Source organism: Xyrauchen texanus, chromosome 2, assembly GCF_025860055.1.
Source record: "Xyrauchen texanus isolate HMW12.3.18 chromosome 2, RBS_HiC_50CHRs, whole genome shotgun sequence".
Classification (NCBI taxonomy): Eukaryota; Metazoa; Chordata; class Actinopteri; order Cypriniformes; family Catostomidae; genus Xyrauchen; species Xyrauchen texanus.
The window spans coordinates 52,727,783-52,744,000 of NC_068277.1; the positions used below are offsets into that span (position 1 = coordinate 52,727,783).

General features: G+C 41.8%; 1 protein-coding gene across 1 annotated transcript in view; it reads right to left on the minus strand.

Moving 5' to 3' along the window:
• Nucleotides 1-16,218, minus strand: part of LOC127658767 (disintegrin and metalloproteinase domain-containing protein 33-like) — a 198,495-nt gene that overhangs the window by 120,825 nt on the left and 61,452 nt on the right. The window contains exon 3 of the mRNA XM_052148266.1: nt 13,871-13,947. Within this exon, the coding sequence (XP_052004226.1) occupies nt 13,871-13,947 (77 nt within the window). The remainder of the gene's footprint in view (nt 1-13,870; nt 13,948-16,218) is intronic.

Consider the following 16,218-nt stretch of genomic DNA (forward strand, 5'->3'; position numbering starts at 1 on the left):
GGCTACAAGTTTTCAGCTTCAAACTACTGCCACATCTACTGTATCATCACACATATACACATGCTGTTGTAGCTGGATGTTCTTTTTCTTTTATTTACAGACATGACATAAACACAGACGAATGATGAAAGTATGCGATTTCCCACCAAATCCATCCCGATAGCTCTAAAATATAAATCATTATTATAGGCATAGTGAATCGGGGTAGGGCAAAAACATGGTTTAAAAGACGGATTGCTGGTGTACTTGCTCATTAATGACATTTTTTTAAAAGAAAATCGTACTTAGTGTAGCTTTAAACTGTTGCTCCGCCATGAAAGTAGTTGACCTGAAAGAGAAAACAAACCATAGCTAACAGTAAACAACAGTATTGGCTCGTGCCAATTATTGCACCATTTACGGCAGCGGAATACTTGTTAAAGAATTGCGCTCTGACACATTTCGGAGTACAACTTGAGTAGAGTATGTTTCAGGCCTAAGCGATAATAACTGTGGAGAATTCTGTTACAAAAACATTACAACAAAAAGCACTAAGCACTTGACATGAACGCTTGACAGTAAAACATCTGCAAGTTCGGAATGACTCTGACCCAACACCACTGCATATTATGGGAATAAATCTTAGCAATCAACAACTTTTAATCGAACACAGCTGCATAGAAAAACAAGAAAGAATTTTGAGTTAACATCCCTCCATCTCACAGTTTAATTTCCACACTACACAACATCTGTGTCAAATATGTTTAACTGTTTTTTCAATAAATATTCAACAATAATTTCCACCAGCTTGTTTGTGCCACATGTGACAGTCATATTAAATATGACTATAATGGCAATATTTCCCCTGTAATCGGTGAGCATTACGAGCTCTCATCTCTGAACTACATGCAAATATGGAATAATCACTCTCAGTGATATTTTCAGTGCAGTCGAATGAAGAGGGAAGGCTTACTTAATCTTGAGGGCGCATGAGAGAGCAGATTACACAAACACTGGCTGCTTGTCAGGAAGAGAACAAAACAAGCCTTCTGCAGACGGGACTGCAGGGCAGAGAGCCGGAGAACTGCAGCAGGGGGAATCAGAGTTTTGTTCGGCAGCCATGCGACCGTTCCCACTGCTGCGGAAGGCATCCATAAATGCATAATCACATCATGCACAATTTAGCTCTGTGTCTAATTGTGAAAGAATGTTATGTGCTTGCAAGAAGTTTCAATGAAGAACGTTTCAGTTTAGCTTTTCCTAAGAATTAAACTGCTAAATACACAGTTATGGTTCGCACCTATGCGAGCAGAAGTTGGCAACATCCTTTTTTGAGGTGTTACTCTTTTAGGGGGTGTTTAGACAAATGTTTCTTAAAGTAAAATGCTTAGACTTGCACCACGGTGAACTTGCAAAGGTTTTACGAGGTGAAAAGATAAACCTTGGAGCCTTAAGCAAAAATGTTATCTAAAGTAGCATGCACACTTCAAAAAGCCTGGCAGATTGATGGCAGAGGATTTTTAAATTGAATTTTTACCTCAAAACTGCACTGCTATTATAACTGTCAAGAAGTGTTCAGTTTATGACAAGAATACAACATTCAGACAAAATATAATGACAAATCTCTCTCTGCAGTGAGTTTCACAATTATCCATTCATTTTTAATGAACAGAGATAGCAGTATATGCTTTCAATGTAACATCCACCATAGCCACAAGTTAATCAAACATAAACATCTTATAACTGTATGAATAGTTATACAGTGATATTTACAAATTATGAATAAATGTGGCAGGATGATTATAAAGCAGATCTGGATAATTTTTATTGTTATTATTTTAATTACTAGGCTCCCACTTTATATTATGTGTCTATAACTACTATGTGCTAACATTAAAATACATAAAATACATGTATTTATTATGTAACTACATGTTGTTCTGCAAAATTCACAAGATTCACATTTGCTGCTACTGAGGTTGAGGTAGAAGTATAGATAGGGTTAGGATTAGGTTAGGGTTAGGTTTACAGGTAAGGTTAATTAATAGTGCTGTCAGTTGATTACATATTTTAATTGTGATTATACGCATATTTATTTGTAGTTAATAGTGATAAATCTCAGATTTTGAAAGTGCTGAAATGTGACACTATATATATACTTATTTTATTGTCAAAATCTATTACCATCTTAGGAAGGAAAACAAAACAATATGTAGCAATATAATACTTTATTAACATTTTCCAAACAAAGCCTTACACAATATAAACATAGAAATGCATTAAAATATTACATATTCAAGTAACATTAAACGTTCCCCAAAGTCTAAGTGGGAGTTTGACTAATTGAAAGAACAAGTCCCCACATAGGTTGCATATTCATTGCAATGGGCATTACATCTCTAAAACTCTCATCCATCACAATATTAATCTGCCGGTAGACTGTGGCTAACCGCTTTCCCACAGCAATTGTGAAGCTGCATTCATGATTCGCATCAGAGTGTCAATGCCAACGTCGAGGGCCGCTTTGTATTCACCATGCGCCTTACATAGGCTGTCATTTTATATTTTACATTTAATTATTTGGCAGACGCTTTTATCCAAAACGACTAAAGAGGAACAATACATCAGAAGCGATTCATCTTAAGGAGGCAGTGGAACGAAAAGTGCTGCATTACAAAGTTTCACTAGCATCAGAATAGTAGAATCCAAGACCGAATATAGTGCAACAAGAATATATATATTCATATTTTTTTTTTTCAATTGTATTTATTGATGATCATTTAATGAAAATACATGCTTTCTATCAAAAGTCCCATCTGGGCTTGTTTTGTAAACAAAAAAGGGCTAAGAGGTCCTTTCTCCGTCATTTTATGAGAGGGAAGTGCTGTCAGAGATTCTTATATTTACTGAGATAACAACCTCCTTGGCTCTAACATAGGAGAGAGCATAACGGTCAACTAGCGTGTTAAGGTATTTTAGAGCTGTGATTATGACAGTACAGCCCAGAGAATGTTTATGGGACCGCCGCATTATGCTGTGTTATGATAAGCTTGTAGGCTCGACTTGTTAGAAGGGCTCTATCACTGTTGTGTGTCTGTTTATGCCGTGTGCGTCAGTATAATGACTCATGTAATGTCAGTAATATGGTGGACACATTACAAAGGTTCCGCCCTACAGACCTGTGTTTATGCTGTATTAACGTTAAATGCATTAATCGCGATTAAGAAAAATTAACGTGTTAAACTTTTTTTTAAGTAATCGCTACCTTTTCATGAGTAAGGTCTAAATTCCCCTGCAGTATATTGCAGTTTATGAACAAATACACTGTTATCGTGGTACTTTTGTGACAATTTGGCTGTATGTTATATAAGAAAAATTTATAATATGCTGTAGTTGTTTGCATGATGAATGACAACCGCATAATGTAAACAAACATGGCTGTAGACATAGGAGTTTTGCATTTGATGTGTTGATTGAGTGTATATGAGCTGTAACCTTTTTATCGCTGTACTTCATGACCTTTTGGATGTATTTATATAAAATAAACAGATCATGTGCTTGAAAAGACTGTATGATTCAATATTTGTGCAAATATGAATTACAGGCACTTTTCCAGCACAGCTGTGTGTCGACGTGAAAGCGGATTTGTTTCTGGCAGCTTGTAACATAACTGGCTATTGCAAAAACACAGATGTGAAACACTCCTCTGCGGGGTAGGTACTTTAAATGTAAGTACAATGCAACAACACGCATGCATAATAGGTACATTGTATCAAATTCTTAAGTACATAGTAGTTAAAGATACCTGATATAAAATCCATTATTATTATTGTTTTTATTAGTAATTCTACATTTATTAGTAATTGTATCTAAAATTGTATTAGTGCCTCTAGCAAGGTGTTAAAAGTTCATGAGTTTTGATTATACTGAATTATACGGCAGTTGTCTGCTTTATCCTGAACATGTGCTCCAATTTCATAAAAAAATATATTCTGGGATGAAAATATCATAATGTTCATATTAAAATATGTAGGTCAATCACTGATAGGATATGAGGTTCAAGAGTTCAACCACAATCACATGTTTGGACTGTTTAATTTCTTCTTTCGCTCTCTCGTTATTTTCAGTCCCCTATCCAGTCTCCTTATCATTACTCTCCATGTCCTAAACCTCTCTTGTCCTCCATCATTCATTATCCCTTCCCCTTCACACATTAAGTTCCCATTCATAGGAACTCGAGCTGCGTAATCGCATTGGGACACACCCTGAGTGTCATGTGGTCTGAAGCCCTTATAGAATAAGGGCCTTTATTTTGGTCACACATTATACATACATTTTTGCATATATACAATTTTCACATATCCCAGCTAAGCTGGTGTCAGAGTGCAGGGTCAGCCATGATATGTTGCCCCTGGAGCAGATAGGTTCAGGGGCCTTGCTCAAGGGCCCAACAGTGGCATCTTGGCAGTGCTGGTCAGACCTTCTGGTCAGTAACCGAGAGTCTCAACCACTGAGCCACCATTGTCTGTGAAGATTCCCATGAAATGTGTATTGCCTGTCTGGGTTTTCACCACGCAGAGGCTGCATTGGAGGGGTCAGATTGCCCACAGTGTGATTTAATGAGCGTCAGGATGCTCAGTGAAAGGCTCGCCTCCTTTGGAAATTTGGACAAGCTGCATTCTGGTATGTGCCGGTTGGTTCACTGGAGGCCAGCGCGGATTCCGAGGAGATGAAATAGAGCAGGCCAACCTACGGTTCTCTCTGTCACTCTCCCTGGATTTGGATAGATATTCTCTCATGGAGTTTACACATGGACATTTGCATACTAGCCCTAAACCCCTGAGGATGAGGATGGCATGCCTATGGCAGCATCGGATTCCAAGGATCTCGCAGGCGGCCAGGCTGAAGCCTTACTCCCTAGCAGTTGGTTTTGCAAGCCAACCAGGCCCATTTAAAAAAAAAGTAAGCCAAGCAAGCCATCTAGTGGATATAAGTCGTGCTGCAGGAAAAAGCCATGCACTAATCCCTCTGTTTGCCCTTCTGTCGGCTTGGCAGCAGCGTTTCGAACTGGGTACTTCGAACGATAAAGCATGGTTATGTAATTCATTTCAGCCAAGCTCCGCTGGTGTTCAACAGGGTTGTTCTGACAGACATTTCTGTTCGAGAAGCCTTGTTTTTTATTTAGAAAATGTATTCTCTCTTAGAAGAAGGGGCAATAGATGCGATTCCCCCTTCTCGGAAAGAGTATGTTATTTTCTGGTCCTGAAAAAAGATGTTGGCTTGCGTCCAATTCTGGATTCTGGATAATGAAATGTCAATTCAGAATGCTGACACAGAAGCAAATAATGTCACAACTGATTTGAAGGATGCTTATTTCCATATTCAGATTGCACCGAAGTACAGGTGCTTTCTCAGAATTCACTTTCGGGGGCAAAGGGTATCAGTTTTGTGTCCATCCGTTCGGACTTGCACTGGCACCATGCACTTTCACAAAATGCACGGATGCGGCATTGAAGCCTTTGAGGCTTCAGGGCATCCGCATTTTGAAATATCTCAATGATTGGTTGGTGCTAGCCCACTCAGAGATTTTGTCTGCCCAACATCGAGATGTCATTCTCAGCCATCTGAGTGATCTAGCGCTGTGTGTAAACCTAGACAAGATTGTCCTGTTGCCAAGGCAACAGACTATGTTTCTCGGGGCGGAGCAAGATTCGCCAGATCTCGTTCTGTCATTCCGCCGGTGTCTAGTGATGCTCAAAGTGGGATGCCTTCTCCCTGAAAGAACATTTCACAGGCTTTTGTGTCTCATGATTGTAGCTTCAGCTGTCATTCCTCTGGGCATGTTACATGCGAGAACTTTTCAGTGCTGGATGACTTCTTGTACTTCTACCACTGATGCATGCGTTCCGTCTCTTCAAAGTGTTGCGTAGGTGCTACCGAACTACCATGGAAACGGACTGCCTTCTGATGTTGGGAGTTTTGTTGGGACAGGTGTGTTGCCGCAAAGTTATAATGACAGATGCCTCCTCCATGGGTTGGGGTGCTATATACGAGGGTCATCCAGCCTATGGGGGTTTGGACGGGCCAGCGGCAAAATTGGCACATAAACTATTTTATGCTGCTGGCATTAAAATATTTCCTCCTGTAGATTCAGGGAAACCATGTCCTTATCTCGTACGACAAAAGGACTGTGTTGTCCTTCATCAATCGCCAGGGTGGAGGGCATTCTCATGCCATGCTTGCATGGCACATTTTTCTGTGGGCTCGGGACAATGTGTGGTCTCTACAAGCCGTGCATTTTCCGGGCCGGTTGAATTTGGGGCGGATCTCCTGTTCAGACAGGGCTTTATGCCTGGAGAGTGGACATCACATCCTCAGATTATGGAACGAATATGGATAAGGTTTTGCAGAGTGGAAGTGGATCTGTTCGCTTCGAGCGAGACATCACACTGTCCACTGTGTTTTTTCCTCTCACCCCCAGCATCGCCAATAAATTGCCATAATTGTATAAGGGCTTCAGACCATGTGACACGCAGGGCATGTCCCAATGTAATTACGCAGCATCTTGTTCCCACTCAGGGAACCATGGTTACACTTCACGTAACCAAGACATTTTCTCTCCCTCTTTCTCACTTGCCCAAATCATTCTTCCCCTCCAGTTGTTTTCTAATATTATATAACTCTATTAAATCTCTCTCACCCCTGGTACACCATCATCCCTCCCTCTTGACTCTTCCAAAAACACCAGTGGCCAGTGAAGTGCTCAGGTAAAATCTAACATTTCACAAACCACTTGACCTTAACAGAAACCCACAGACTACTCCACAATGCCATTTCTTCCCTCTTCAAATTGATGACTAACATAATCGCCACAGTACCTCAAAATACCAAATGTTAAAGGACAAGCTTCTGCATAATTCAGTAACTCCCAGTAACTTTTAATGCAATAAAAGCCTAAAGAATGCCTTGTCGTTTGCTTGTATCTGCTCACTTTACTTCCTTTAAACGGTCTCGCCTCTCAAGATGCAAACACCTGCAAATATACAAATTTATATCACACATTTCTTGGAAGAGGGTAGGTCTACAGTGGATGCCAAATGTTGCACTAATCAGAAACAGTAAGTCTAAGCCTGTGTGAAAAAAAATTGAAAATAATATAAAATGATACCACATTCTACGTCATTTAAGACATTGTCATTTGCACTGAATGTGAGCAAGTCTCTTATTTTCTTATTCTCTTGATAGGTGAGAAAAGATTATATAGGGAGCCAGCTTTGCGCAATACACAATGGGGCATTTCCAAGAAGGTCAATTAAAGAGTTCTTGATAGGGGTAAAAATTCTTAAAGTTGAAGTGTGCAATTTCACAAGCATCACCAAACAGAATAATGATTGTTTTCAGACAGTTGTCCTGAACACTCCCGTAGTCTGCCACTGGTGGAACAAACAAATGGTTTCAAATGGTTTACAAACTAATGCTATGCCCGCCACTTCCAGGTTCTTTGGCACTGCCCAAAAAGTGCTGTTTGTGGAGTTGAAACACCCCATTTCCAATAGTTTATTGGAGATTTGGGCTTGTTTAAATTTACACCAGGATCGTTGGATCAGGAAAAACTCAGGATTTTACATAAATTATGATATTTCATAGGTTACTGTCATTGTTTTTGCATCTGCTCTATTGACCTGCAGCAGCTGTTGCTGGATATTAACTTTTTTTTTACAAAATATTTGCGTTAGCTCTCGCAAATGGCTGTTTTTAATTTACCTAGATGAAGGGTTTTGTATATATATATACAGTACATTTATTCTCATTTATACATTTCTGTACATTTATTTTGTACATTATACTCACCAGTTAATGTTAAATAAGGAATAAGGTTTATTTTTATTTATTAATTACTAAGATATGACGTTCGAGACACATTGTTTTTGCTGACGTGGCACGATTCCACATACTTACATTTTTCTTTGCATGCCCTCGCATCAATTTAAAACACTTAATTATCTAATCAAATTATGCATAGAAGTGAGGACAAAAATATGGATGAAAATTGACAGATACAACAAATCCCAACGAGGTGTCAGTAATTATTTTTTATTTCACCTCTTCCGCTGTTATACTTTAGAATCAGCACCAGCCACAGAGTAAAAAAAAAAACTATCGGCAACTATCGCCATAGATTTTTGCAGATAACTGATAGTTCCAAAAAGCAACTCTCTGCACCAATTTTTTTAGAAAAAAAAAAAAACAAACTATGTGGTAATGCTTGCATGTATATACTGTATATCAAGGATGGCTTTTAGGTTTATATATTATTTAAATATATTTTTATAAATTTAGTATCTCTTACTTAAATCTTGTGTTATGGATGGTTACTGTCACTTTAATAAAACACATAAAGAATGTGGATTTCAGTGTTGATGTTTCACAATAAAGCTGTACTATATAAGGGATGTGCACCTTAACCATTTGTAATATTATTTAAACACGAGGGTTCACAAACGTTTACTCAGTCTGGAGTGAAACAACCTGAACTGGTCTAACAACATCCTCAGAGGCTCCTTTCTGTCCTTTTGAGGAGAACCTCACAGTTTTTTGCAAGCCGCATGCTCTGCTTACTGTTGTGTTGTTGAAGTCACTCCACTCCAAGTAATGCAATGTAAAGAAGCAATTACACAAATGGCACTCTATCTCAAGAATAGCTTAGTCTATAGATCAGGCACATTCATTAAAATGTCCTCAAGCTAGCCTACATTTGCTGGACCCATTACAATGAAAATGTGATCTAGATTCTATGGTGGTCCTCCATGCTCATCTTCATTTTCTTCTTTTCAACCTGCTTGGGAGAGAACTCTCAAAAAAGTCAGACTGCTTTGAGGGTTCCTTTCAGCCTCGTACAATATTTTGGAAGTCATGCTGCTCTGTGTTTATGCATGTTTGTGTGTGTGTGTGTGTGTGCGCGTGTGTGTGTGTGTGAGAGAGCGTGTATTTATCACTTTATGGGGACCAAATGTCCCCATAAGGATAGTAAAACCCGAAATGTTTGACCTTGTGGGGACATTTTGTCGGTCCACATGAGGAAAACAGCTTATAAATCATACTAAATTATGTTTTTTGAAAATGTAAAAATGCAAAAAGTTTTCTGTGAGCGTGTGAAACACAACATGGCCAAGACAGCAAACAAGGAAATGCAAGGTTCATATGTGTTTAAAATAAACATAAGCTCTGACATAAGTAACATTGATGTGGACCCACACTTCCAGAGGAGGAAAAGACAATTACAGTGAGACTCAGAATGAGACTATAACTTGGGATTCAGCATTTGGAAAAGCAATCAGAGGGTGACTGAGATGCCTGATCCCTTTTTCTCATCAGATTTACAACTCAAGTAATTGTTTCAACTTTCTAGACTCTTGGACTGTATGGGACATTTTACCAGCTGCAGATTAAATGCAGCACCACACCAAAGTCCTCTCCTATTAAAATTATCTTAGCAGCCCAATCTAGTAACAGAAGAAGGGTGACATTCAGTGGCATGCCACAATGGAGTTCCATTCCAAAAAATATTTCCTTCACTTCACAAGAAAGCTGTTGACCTATCTATACACTGCCAACCTACAGCAGTTCTGACGTTACAATCAGTGCACATCTTGTTTTGTTCTGTATGCTGTGCACACAAATCATCGATCAATATTTCTGAGTGATACATTGTTTGATTGATTATGATTCTGTTTAAAAATATTAATATTTATCACCCCTGTGTGGCATTAAAATGTCTGTGTATAAATACAGCTATGATGCTGCTGCTATGCAGTTCCCCTTCTGTCACTCACTCAACGTTGTGTCGAATGAAGTGACACAAAGGGTCTTCCTTGGGAGCCTCGCGTACCTCTGAACTTGAGAAAATTCCAATGAGATATTGGCAGACAGAATTAGCATGTCCCGCCCCTGGACATACGGGTATAAAGGGAAGCGGGCGTGTGTCTGTCAGTCAGATTTTTTCTTCGGAGCGGAGCGGTTATGCAACAGCAAGCTGAGCTCACCTCTGTTCCACTCACCTCTACTGGCAAGTAGATTCAGATTCAGGCACTGCTGTTGGATCTTACGGCACGTATCCAGCTGGAGATCTCTCTCTCTGTATGCTGTGCAGTCCACGCCCCTGGGCACTTTGACAGCGCTTTCACTGCCTAAAAGAGTGTTTTCCCTTCCTAAAAGAGTTTGTTTTCTCTAAAAGAGTTTGAGTTTTCACTCATAAAAGAGCAATAAACAGACAGGAGTTGAACGTCCTTTTCAGGACACGTTTTTTTCAAGATGCCCTTCCGCCTCTGTGTAGTTCCTTGATGCGGTCGATATCTCTCCAAGACCGATGGCCACAGACGCTGCCTCGTGTGCCTGGGCAGCGATCACACTGAGGCGGCGTTTGTGGATGGTTCTTGTACTCACTGTGAGAACATGACCATGGAGGCGCTGCAGTCGCTGCTCTCCTTCCTCAAGGTGAATGCCACTTCAGCTGCCCTCCACGTCGCTCCTTCTTCCCACGGGATTGAGGACGACCTGGCTGGTGATGAATGCAATTTGGGGATGACGATGGGCTCGGTTTCGCTGGGTAAATCCCCACGAACCACCCGCCCCAGACACGCTCGCTCGCTTCCATTCAAGCTCGGGATGAGTGCTGTTCGCCTCACGGCCAGCAGATATTCTCCCTTGAGCCCCCGGAATTGGATGATGACACCGTCGACAACTTTGCCCAGCAGTTTTCAGTCAAGAAGAAGCAGACATCATGCCGTGGCATCACCAAACCAGCGCGCCCCGTGTCCCACCTGCCTGCCGAAGGCGTCCCCCTGCGGCTAAACAACAGGCAGCTCCACCTCAACCCGGGCCCAGCTCTCAGCCCCAGTGTCGAGCACCTCACATACGCCCCCTGTCTCCAGGACCACTTCCAGGACCAGGAAAGCTACGAAGCACTCCTGAGATGGGCAACCCAGGCAGTCAGACGTTCGCTCAGGAGCTGGTACCAAGACCACTCTGTCTCCCGGTGGAGTGCCGGGTGAAGAATCCTTGTTTACATTATTTTAATTTGCAGCACTGCCTTCGGGCTGCGGTACCCACAGTCTCATTCTCACGGCACCCCGGCTCCAAAACTCTACAGTCCCGGCTCCCCGGACGCAGCTTTTTTGCCTCCGGACCCGCGACTGCTCAGCCCCGGCAGGCCAGCACTGACAAGTTCTGAAAATGCCTCTTCAAGACCTCTTCCTCAGTCTCTAATCCGCCCCCTGCCGGGTGCACGGAGCAAGGTAAGTGCTTTGAGTCTTTCCTCATCACCAAAGCCTCAGGACGCTCTATTACCTGCTCCCCCCCGCCGCGGAGCCCGTCAAAAGCGATCGTCCCTCTAGTGCCCCTCGCGTGTAGTTTGGACACGTGGCTTTCACTGTCCAACATACCGTGTGATAATCAACCCCTCCTGCCGTCAGACTTTCAACCCTTGGACAGACCTCTGTTTTCTGTGGACCGGAGTCCCCCTACAGCAGGTGTCCAGACAAGCCGTGGTAACCACTGACGCCTCTCAACAGGGTTGTTGGCGTATGCTGCATTGGCATATCAATTGCCTAGAGTTGCTGGCTGTATTCCTTGCCCTGCGGAGGTTTCTCCCGCTAATTCGGGGCAATCATGTCTTGATCTGTTCAGATAGCACCACGACGGTAGCATACATAAATCGCCAAGGCGCAATCTGGTACTCCCTGACAGAAGCCCCTCTAGGGACAGACGCGTTGGCACACAGCTGGCCCCGGGGGCTGCGCAAGTACGCATTTCACCCCGTGAGCCTTCTTGCACTGGTGCTGTGCAAGATCAGGGAGGATAAGGAACAGGTCACCTTAGTGGCTCCTTATTGGCCCACCCGGACCTTGTTCTCAGATCTTAAGCTCCTTGCGACAGCACCTCCCTGGAAAATCCCCCTGATGAAGGACCTTCTTTCTCAGGGACAGGGCACCCTCTGGCACCCGCACCCAGACCTCTGGAACCTCCACGTCTGGCCCATGGATGGGATACGGAAGATCTGAGTGATCTACCACCTGCAGTGTTAGACATGATCAACCAAGCCAGAGCTCCCTCCACCAGGCAACTTTACACCCTGAAGTGCTGCTTGTTCGCGAATTGGTGTTCTTCCCGAGCCGGAGACCTGCAGAGATGCGCAGTTCGGTCAGTGTTTTCATTCTTGCAGGAGAGGCTGTAGGGGAGGCTTTCCCCTTCCACATTGAAGGTGTATGTAGCTGCTATCGCAGCCCACCACGACGCAGTAGATGGCAAGTCCTTGGGTAAGCACAACTTGATTATCAAGTTAACCCTTCCCGGCCAAGCCTGTTCCCCTCCTGGGATCTCTCAGTTGTCTTCTCAGTCCTTCAGAGACCCCCCTTCGAGCCCCTTGACTCAGTTGAGCTCAAGGCCATCTCCCTGAAGACGGCCCTCCTGATAGCGTTAGCCACCATCGAGAGGGTTGGGGACATGCAAGCGCTCTCTGTCAGCGACACCTGCCTGGCTACATGCCCAAGGTTCCTACGACCCCTTCAGAGATCAGGTTGTGGCATCCTCGTGGGCACTGGCCAACGGCACCTCCCTAACAGACATCTGCAGAGCAGACCCATGTCTCCCTTGGGCAGTCCCATTGACCCCAGTCGCCATGCTTGTAGAGCTCCTCCCTCATCAGGTAGGACCTACCACTGAACCGCTCCAATGTATGGCTTCACAACCCTCATGGTGTATTTGCCACGTTACCTCCCCCTAATCTGGGAAGGATGTGGCCTCCGCAGGTTCTTTTCCCCCTGAAAGAATAGGACCGGGAAAGACCGCCTTCCCCGACGCATTTCATAGCGCTAAGATAGCCCAGCCGCTTCACACTCTATGCGAGAGACATAGAGAGAGAAAAGGCCGTGGCTGCTGGGCTTGCTCCCATGCTAGTCATGTAGCACCTGTTCCCCCCTCAAGGGTACTTGGAACCTAAGGTCTGTATATGACATCTCTTTTGGGGGCGTTGGGGAGGGCTACATGCGGCCAATACAGCTGCTTCTATCACGTCGAGTAAGTGACAGAAGGGGAACGTCACGGTTACTGTTGTAACCTCTGTTCCCTAAGGGAGGGAACAAGACGTTGTGTCCCTCCTGCCATGGCACTAGACCTACCACTGTAAATGGCCGTGCCTTATTCTCGGCTCCTCAGTGCAAAAACCTGACTGACAGATGCACGCCCACTTCCCTTTATACCTGTATGTCGGGGGCAGGACATGCAAATACTGTCTGCCAATTTCTCATTGGCCTTTTCTCAAGTTCAAAGGTATGCGAGGCTCCCAAGGAAGACCCCTTGTGTCACTTTACAACAGTAACCGTGACCACAAAGCTACAGTTAAGTACATTTAAAGGCACAAGAGAAGCATAGATTTGCAGCCTCCCCACATGGCTGGGGTGGCTCTGGTAAAAAACTAAAAAAGGATTTCTTGCCAAATATTACAATGCTTATTAATTCAACAGTGACAACTGACATCACAATTGAATATATTTTGAATAACAGCTTGCAATAAAATATTTCAGCGGTCCATTAAGATATTGAAAATCTTTTCTGTAATCCAGTCTGCTTATGCTCTGTTTTTAATAAAGGCTTTTAATTTACTCTAAGCAGTCAGCTTCTTGACAGAAGGGATAAGCATTATGAAATCTTCTAGTCAGAGTAATTGTTTCTCAGCAGGAAGGGTGAAAGAGACAGATTAGGTCAGAAAATAAGACAAGCATAATTTCAAAGATTGTGTTAGGGGATTTTGCAAATGTCAATCAGTCAGTGTCTAGTAATCAGATTTATTTTCTGCAATTATGTGCAAGCCAGTCATCAAAAAAAAGTTACTTACTGATTCCGTTCAACTTGTAGAACCAGTTTCAAGTCCTGGGCTGAGACCAGAATCTCCCCTCTCTCTGGGAACTGGTCCTAATGAGACAGAAAACCAACAAAGGTGATTAAAATAAAAATAAAACACTATTCAATTTAAAGATCAGAGCTGAAAGGGGCATTTCTGGGGGCATATGACTGTAGTTGGGGGGCATAAAACACAATCTGTTGCATTAGAATTATTATTTAAAAGTACATTTGAAATGGCTTTCCCAACCCATTTTACTTCTGTAAAGTGAAGTATTTCTGAGTTTTTACAATACCTTCAACAGTAGCCTTAAGCAATGTCTAAATGGCTATTTGGTCACTGGTTGAAGGAATAGTTCACCCAAAATTTAAATTATATTACCATTTACTCACCCCTTTACATGTTCCAAACCCATATGACATTCTTTCTTTTGACAAACAGGAGACTTGCAAAAACCAAGGTTTGATATTAAAGACAGAGCTAATATAATGGATTTCAGTACTGTTTATGTTCTTTATAATGTGTTTTTTATGTGAAAAACTACCTAACTTGTGGAATGTGATTGTATACCTTCAGAAGACTTGATATTTAAAGTCACATGGACTACTTTATGACACTTTTGGTTGCTTTATAAAGTGTTAAAGGGAATCTCTGTGCCATTAAATTATTTCCTTTTGTGTTTTGTAGAAAAAAGAAAGTCAAATGGGTTTGAAATGACATGAGTATGAGTAAATGATGACAACATTTTTATTTTTGGGTGAACAATACTTTTAACCAATAGCCTGTGCTGACTGTGTGGTGATGATGAATATAAAAAGGAAACTCTTTTCAGAGGCAGCACAAGTTATTATATTATTATGAGAGATTACAAAGACACAATTATGATTTTAAGATATGTAAGTGTTGATTTCCACTGTTTCAAATATATAGAAGCCAAATAGAAAATGAGCTTTATTTTTAGTCTGTTTTACAGTTAAGCCCTGTCACTAAGGCAAGACACAGTGTTAAAGCAAATGGGCCATAACTAGCATCCAGTATCTGTAACTGTTTGCTCTACATGCTCTGCTTGTGGTTAGCTGTGCTTCCTGATAAAACGGGTAGGAGGCTGAGGACTTTGATCTACCATGTAAACCCTTTCCAAGAAGTCAGACATTGGTAGACTTGAAATCCTCCCTCCAGCCATCAAAAGTCCTGTGATACAAATGTAAAATCTTTTCAGTCCAGCGGCTACCAAAATTACTGAGATGTTCAGCAAACCTTAGGGAGAATGTTGTATAAACAGTGCCCCTGTGGGACAAGACCAGACATGACTAAAGAAAGAGTAAACAGGGATGATTCATAATGTGTTTTGGAGAAACATATTGCTGCTAGCACATTCTAAGAAAGTAATTCAGTAAGTCACACTGAGTATGTTTACATGGACAGTTATAATAGAGCTGCCACTGTTTTTTTGCGTAGTCGGGCTACAGTCTTCATCTCCATATACATGAAACCATCCGTAATAGAATAGCTTAAGGAAGGATGCCAGCCGCATTATAGCAGCGTGTTGTAGAAATCAACTAACTAGCTTCTCAACAGTGAGACACACAACAGACAACAACCTAGAAAACTTTAAAGCTTTCTTACATTCTTTACATGTTAATTTTAGTGCAGATCAGTACATTAGCCATTGTGCTTATGGTGATGTCTGAAGGCAGGAGAAAATGCAATTTGTTCCTGGATTTTTCTTACAATAAAACCTCTCCTCTGCCTCACATTGTGCCTTCAATATATAAGGACATTATCCTTCTAAACTGTGTAAAGCTTATTAATGATGCTTAGACTGAGGAGAGATGTTGTAAATAAATAGACTATTAAGAAAATATATTGTCTATATTTTCCGAGAAATCCCTAGTATTTTTATATACATTTATGCATTTGGCATAAATTATAGTCAACGGCAAATTCGGGGTCCCCATACCAGGGAGATTACTACAGAAATACCAGGGACAAGGTTAAGCTCTTGTGGGCAAACCTTAACTTCAAGTTTTCTGAGTGTTCTAGATAAAGACATTTTTGTACTGACATAAGGGCTTCATCTGCGCGTTCAAGATTGTAAGAACCCTCGCGGTGCCTTCAGGAGATCAGCGTTTCTCGGCTCTTTGTGTTCAAAGCTATTGAATGGAATCCCCAATGTAGACCCGATCCACCAGTGGAAGATGTCGAACCCATTGATCGAGCAAACAGAACGTAAATATCAATATCCAAACTTCTATTCCAAAGAACTTGGCATTAGTGTATACTATCATAATGTTCTTTAGATTGCATTTCTTGTGTATCAAAATTCTAGCAAATTATCTAAT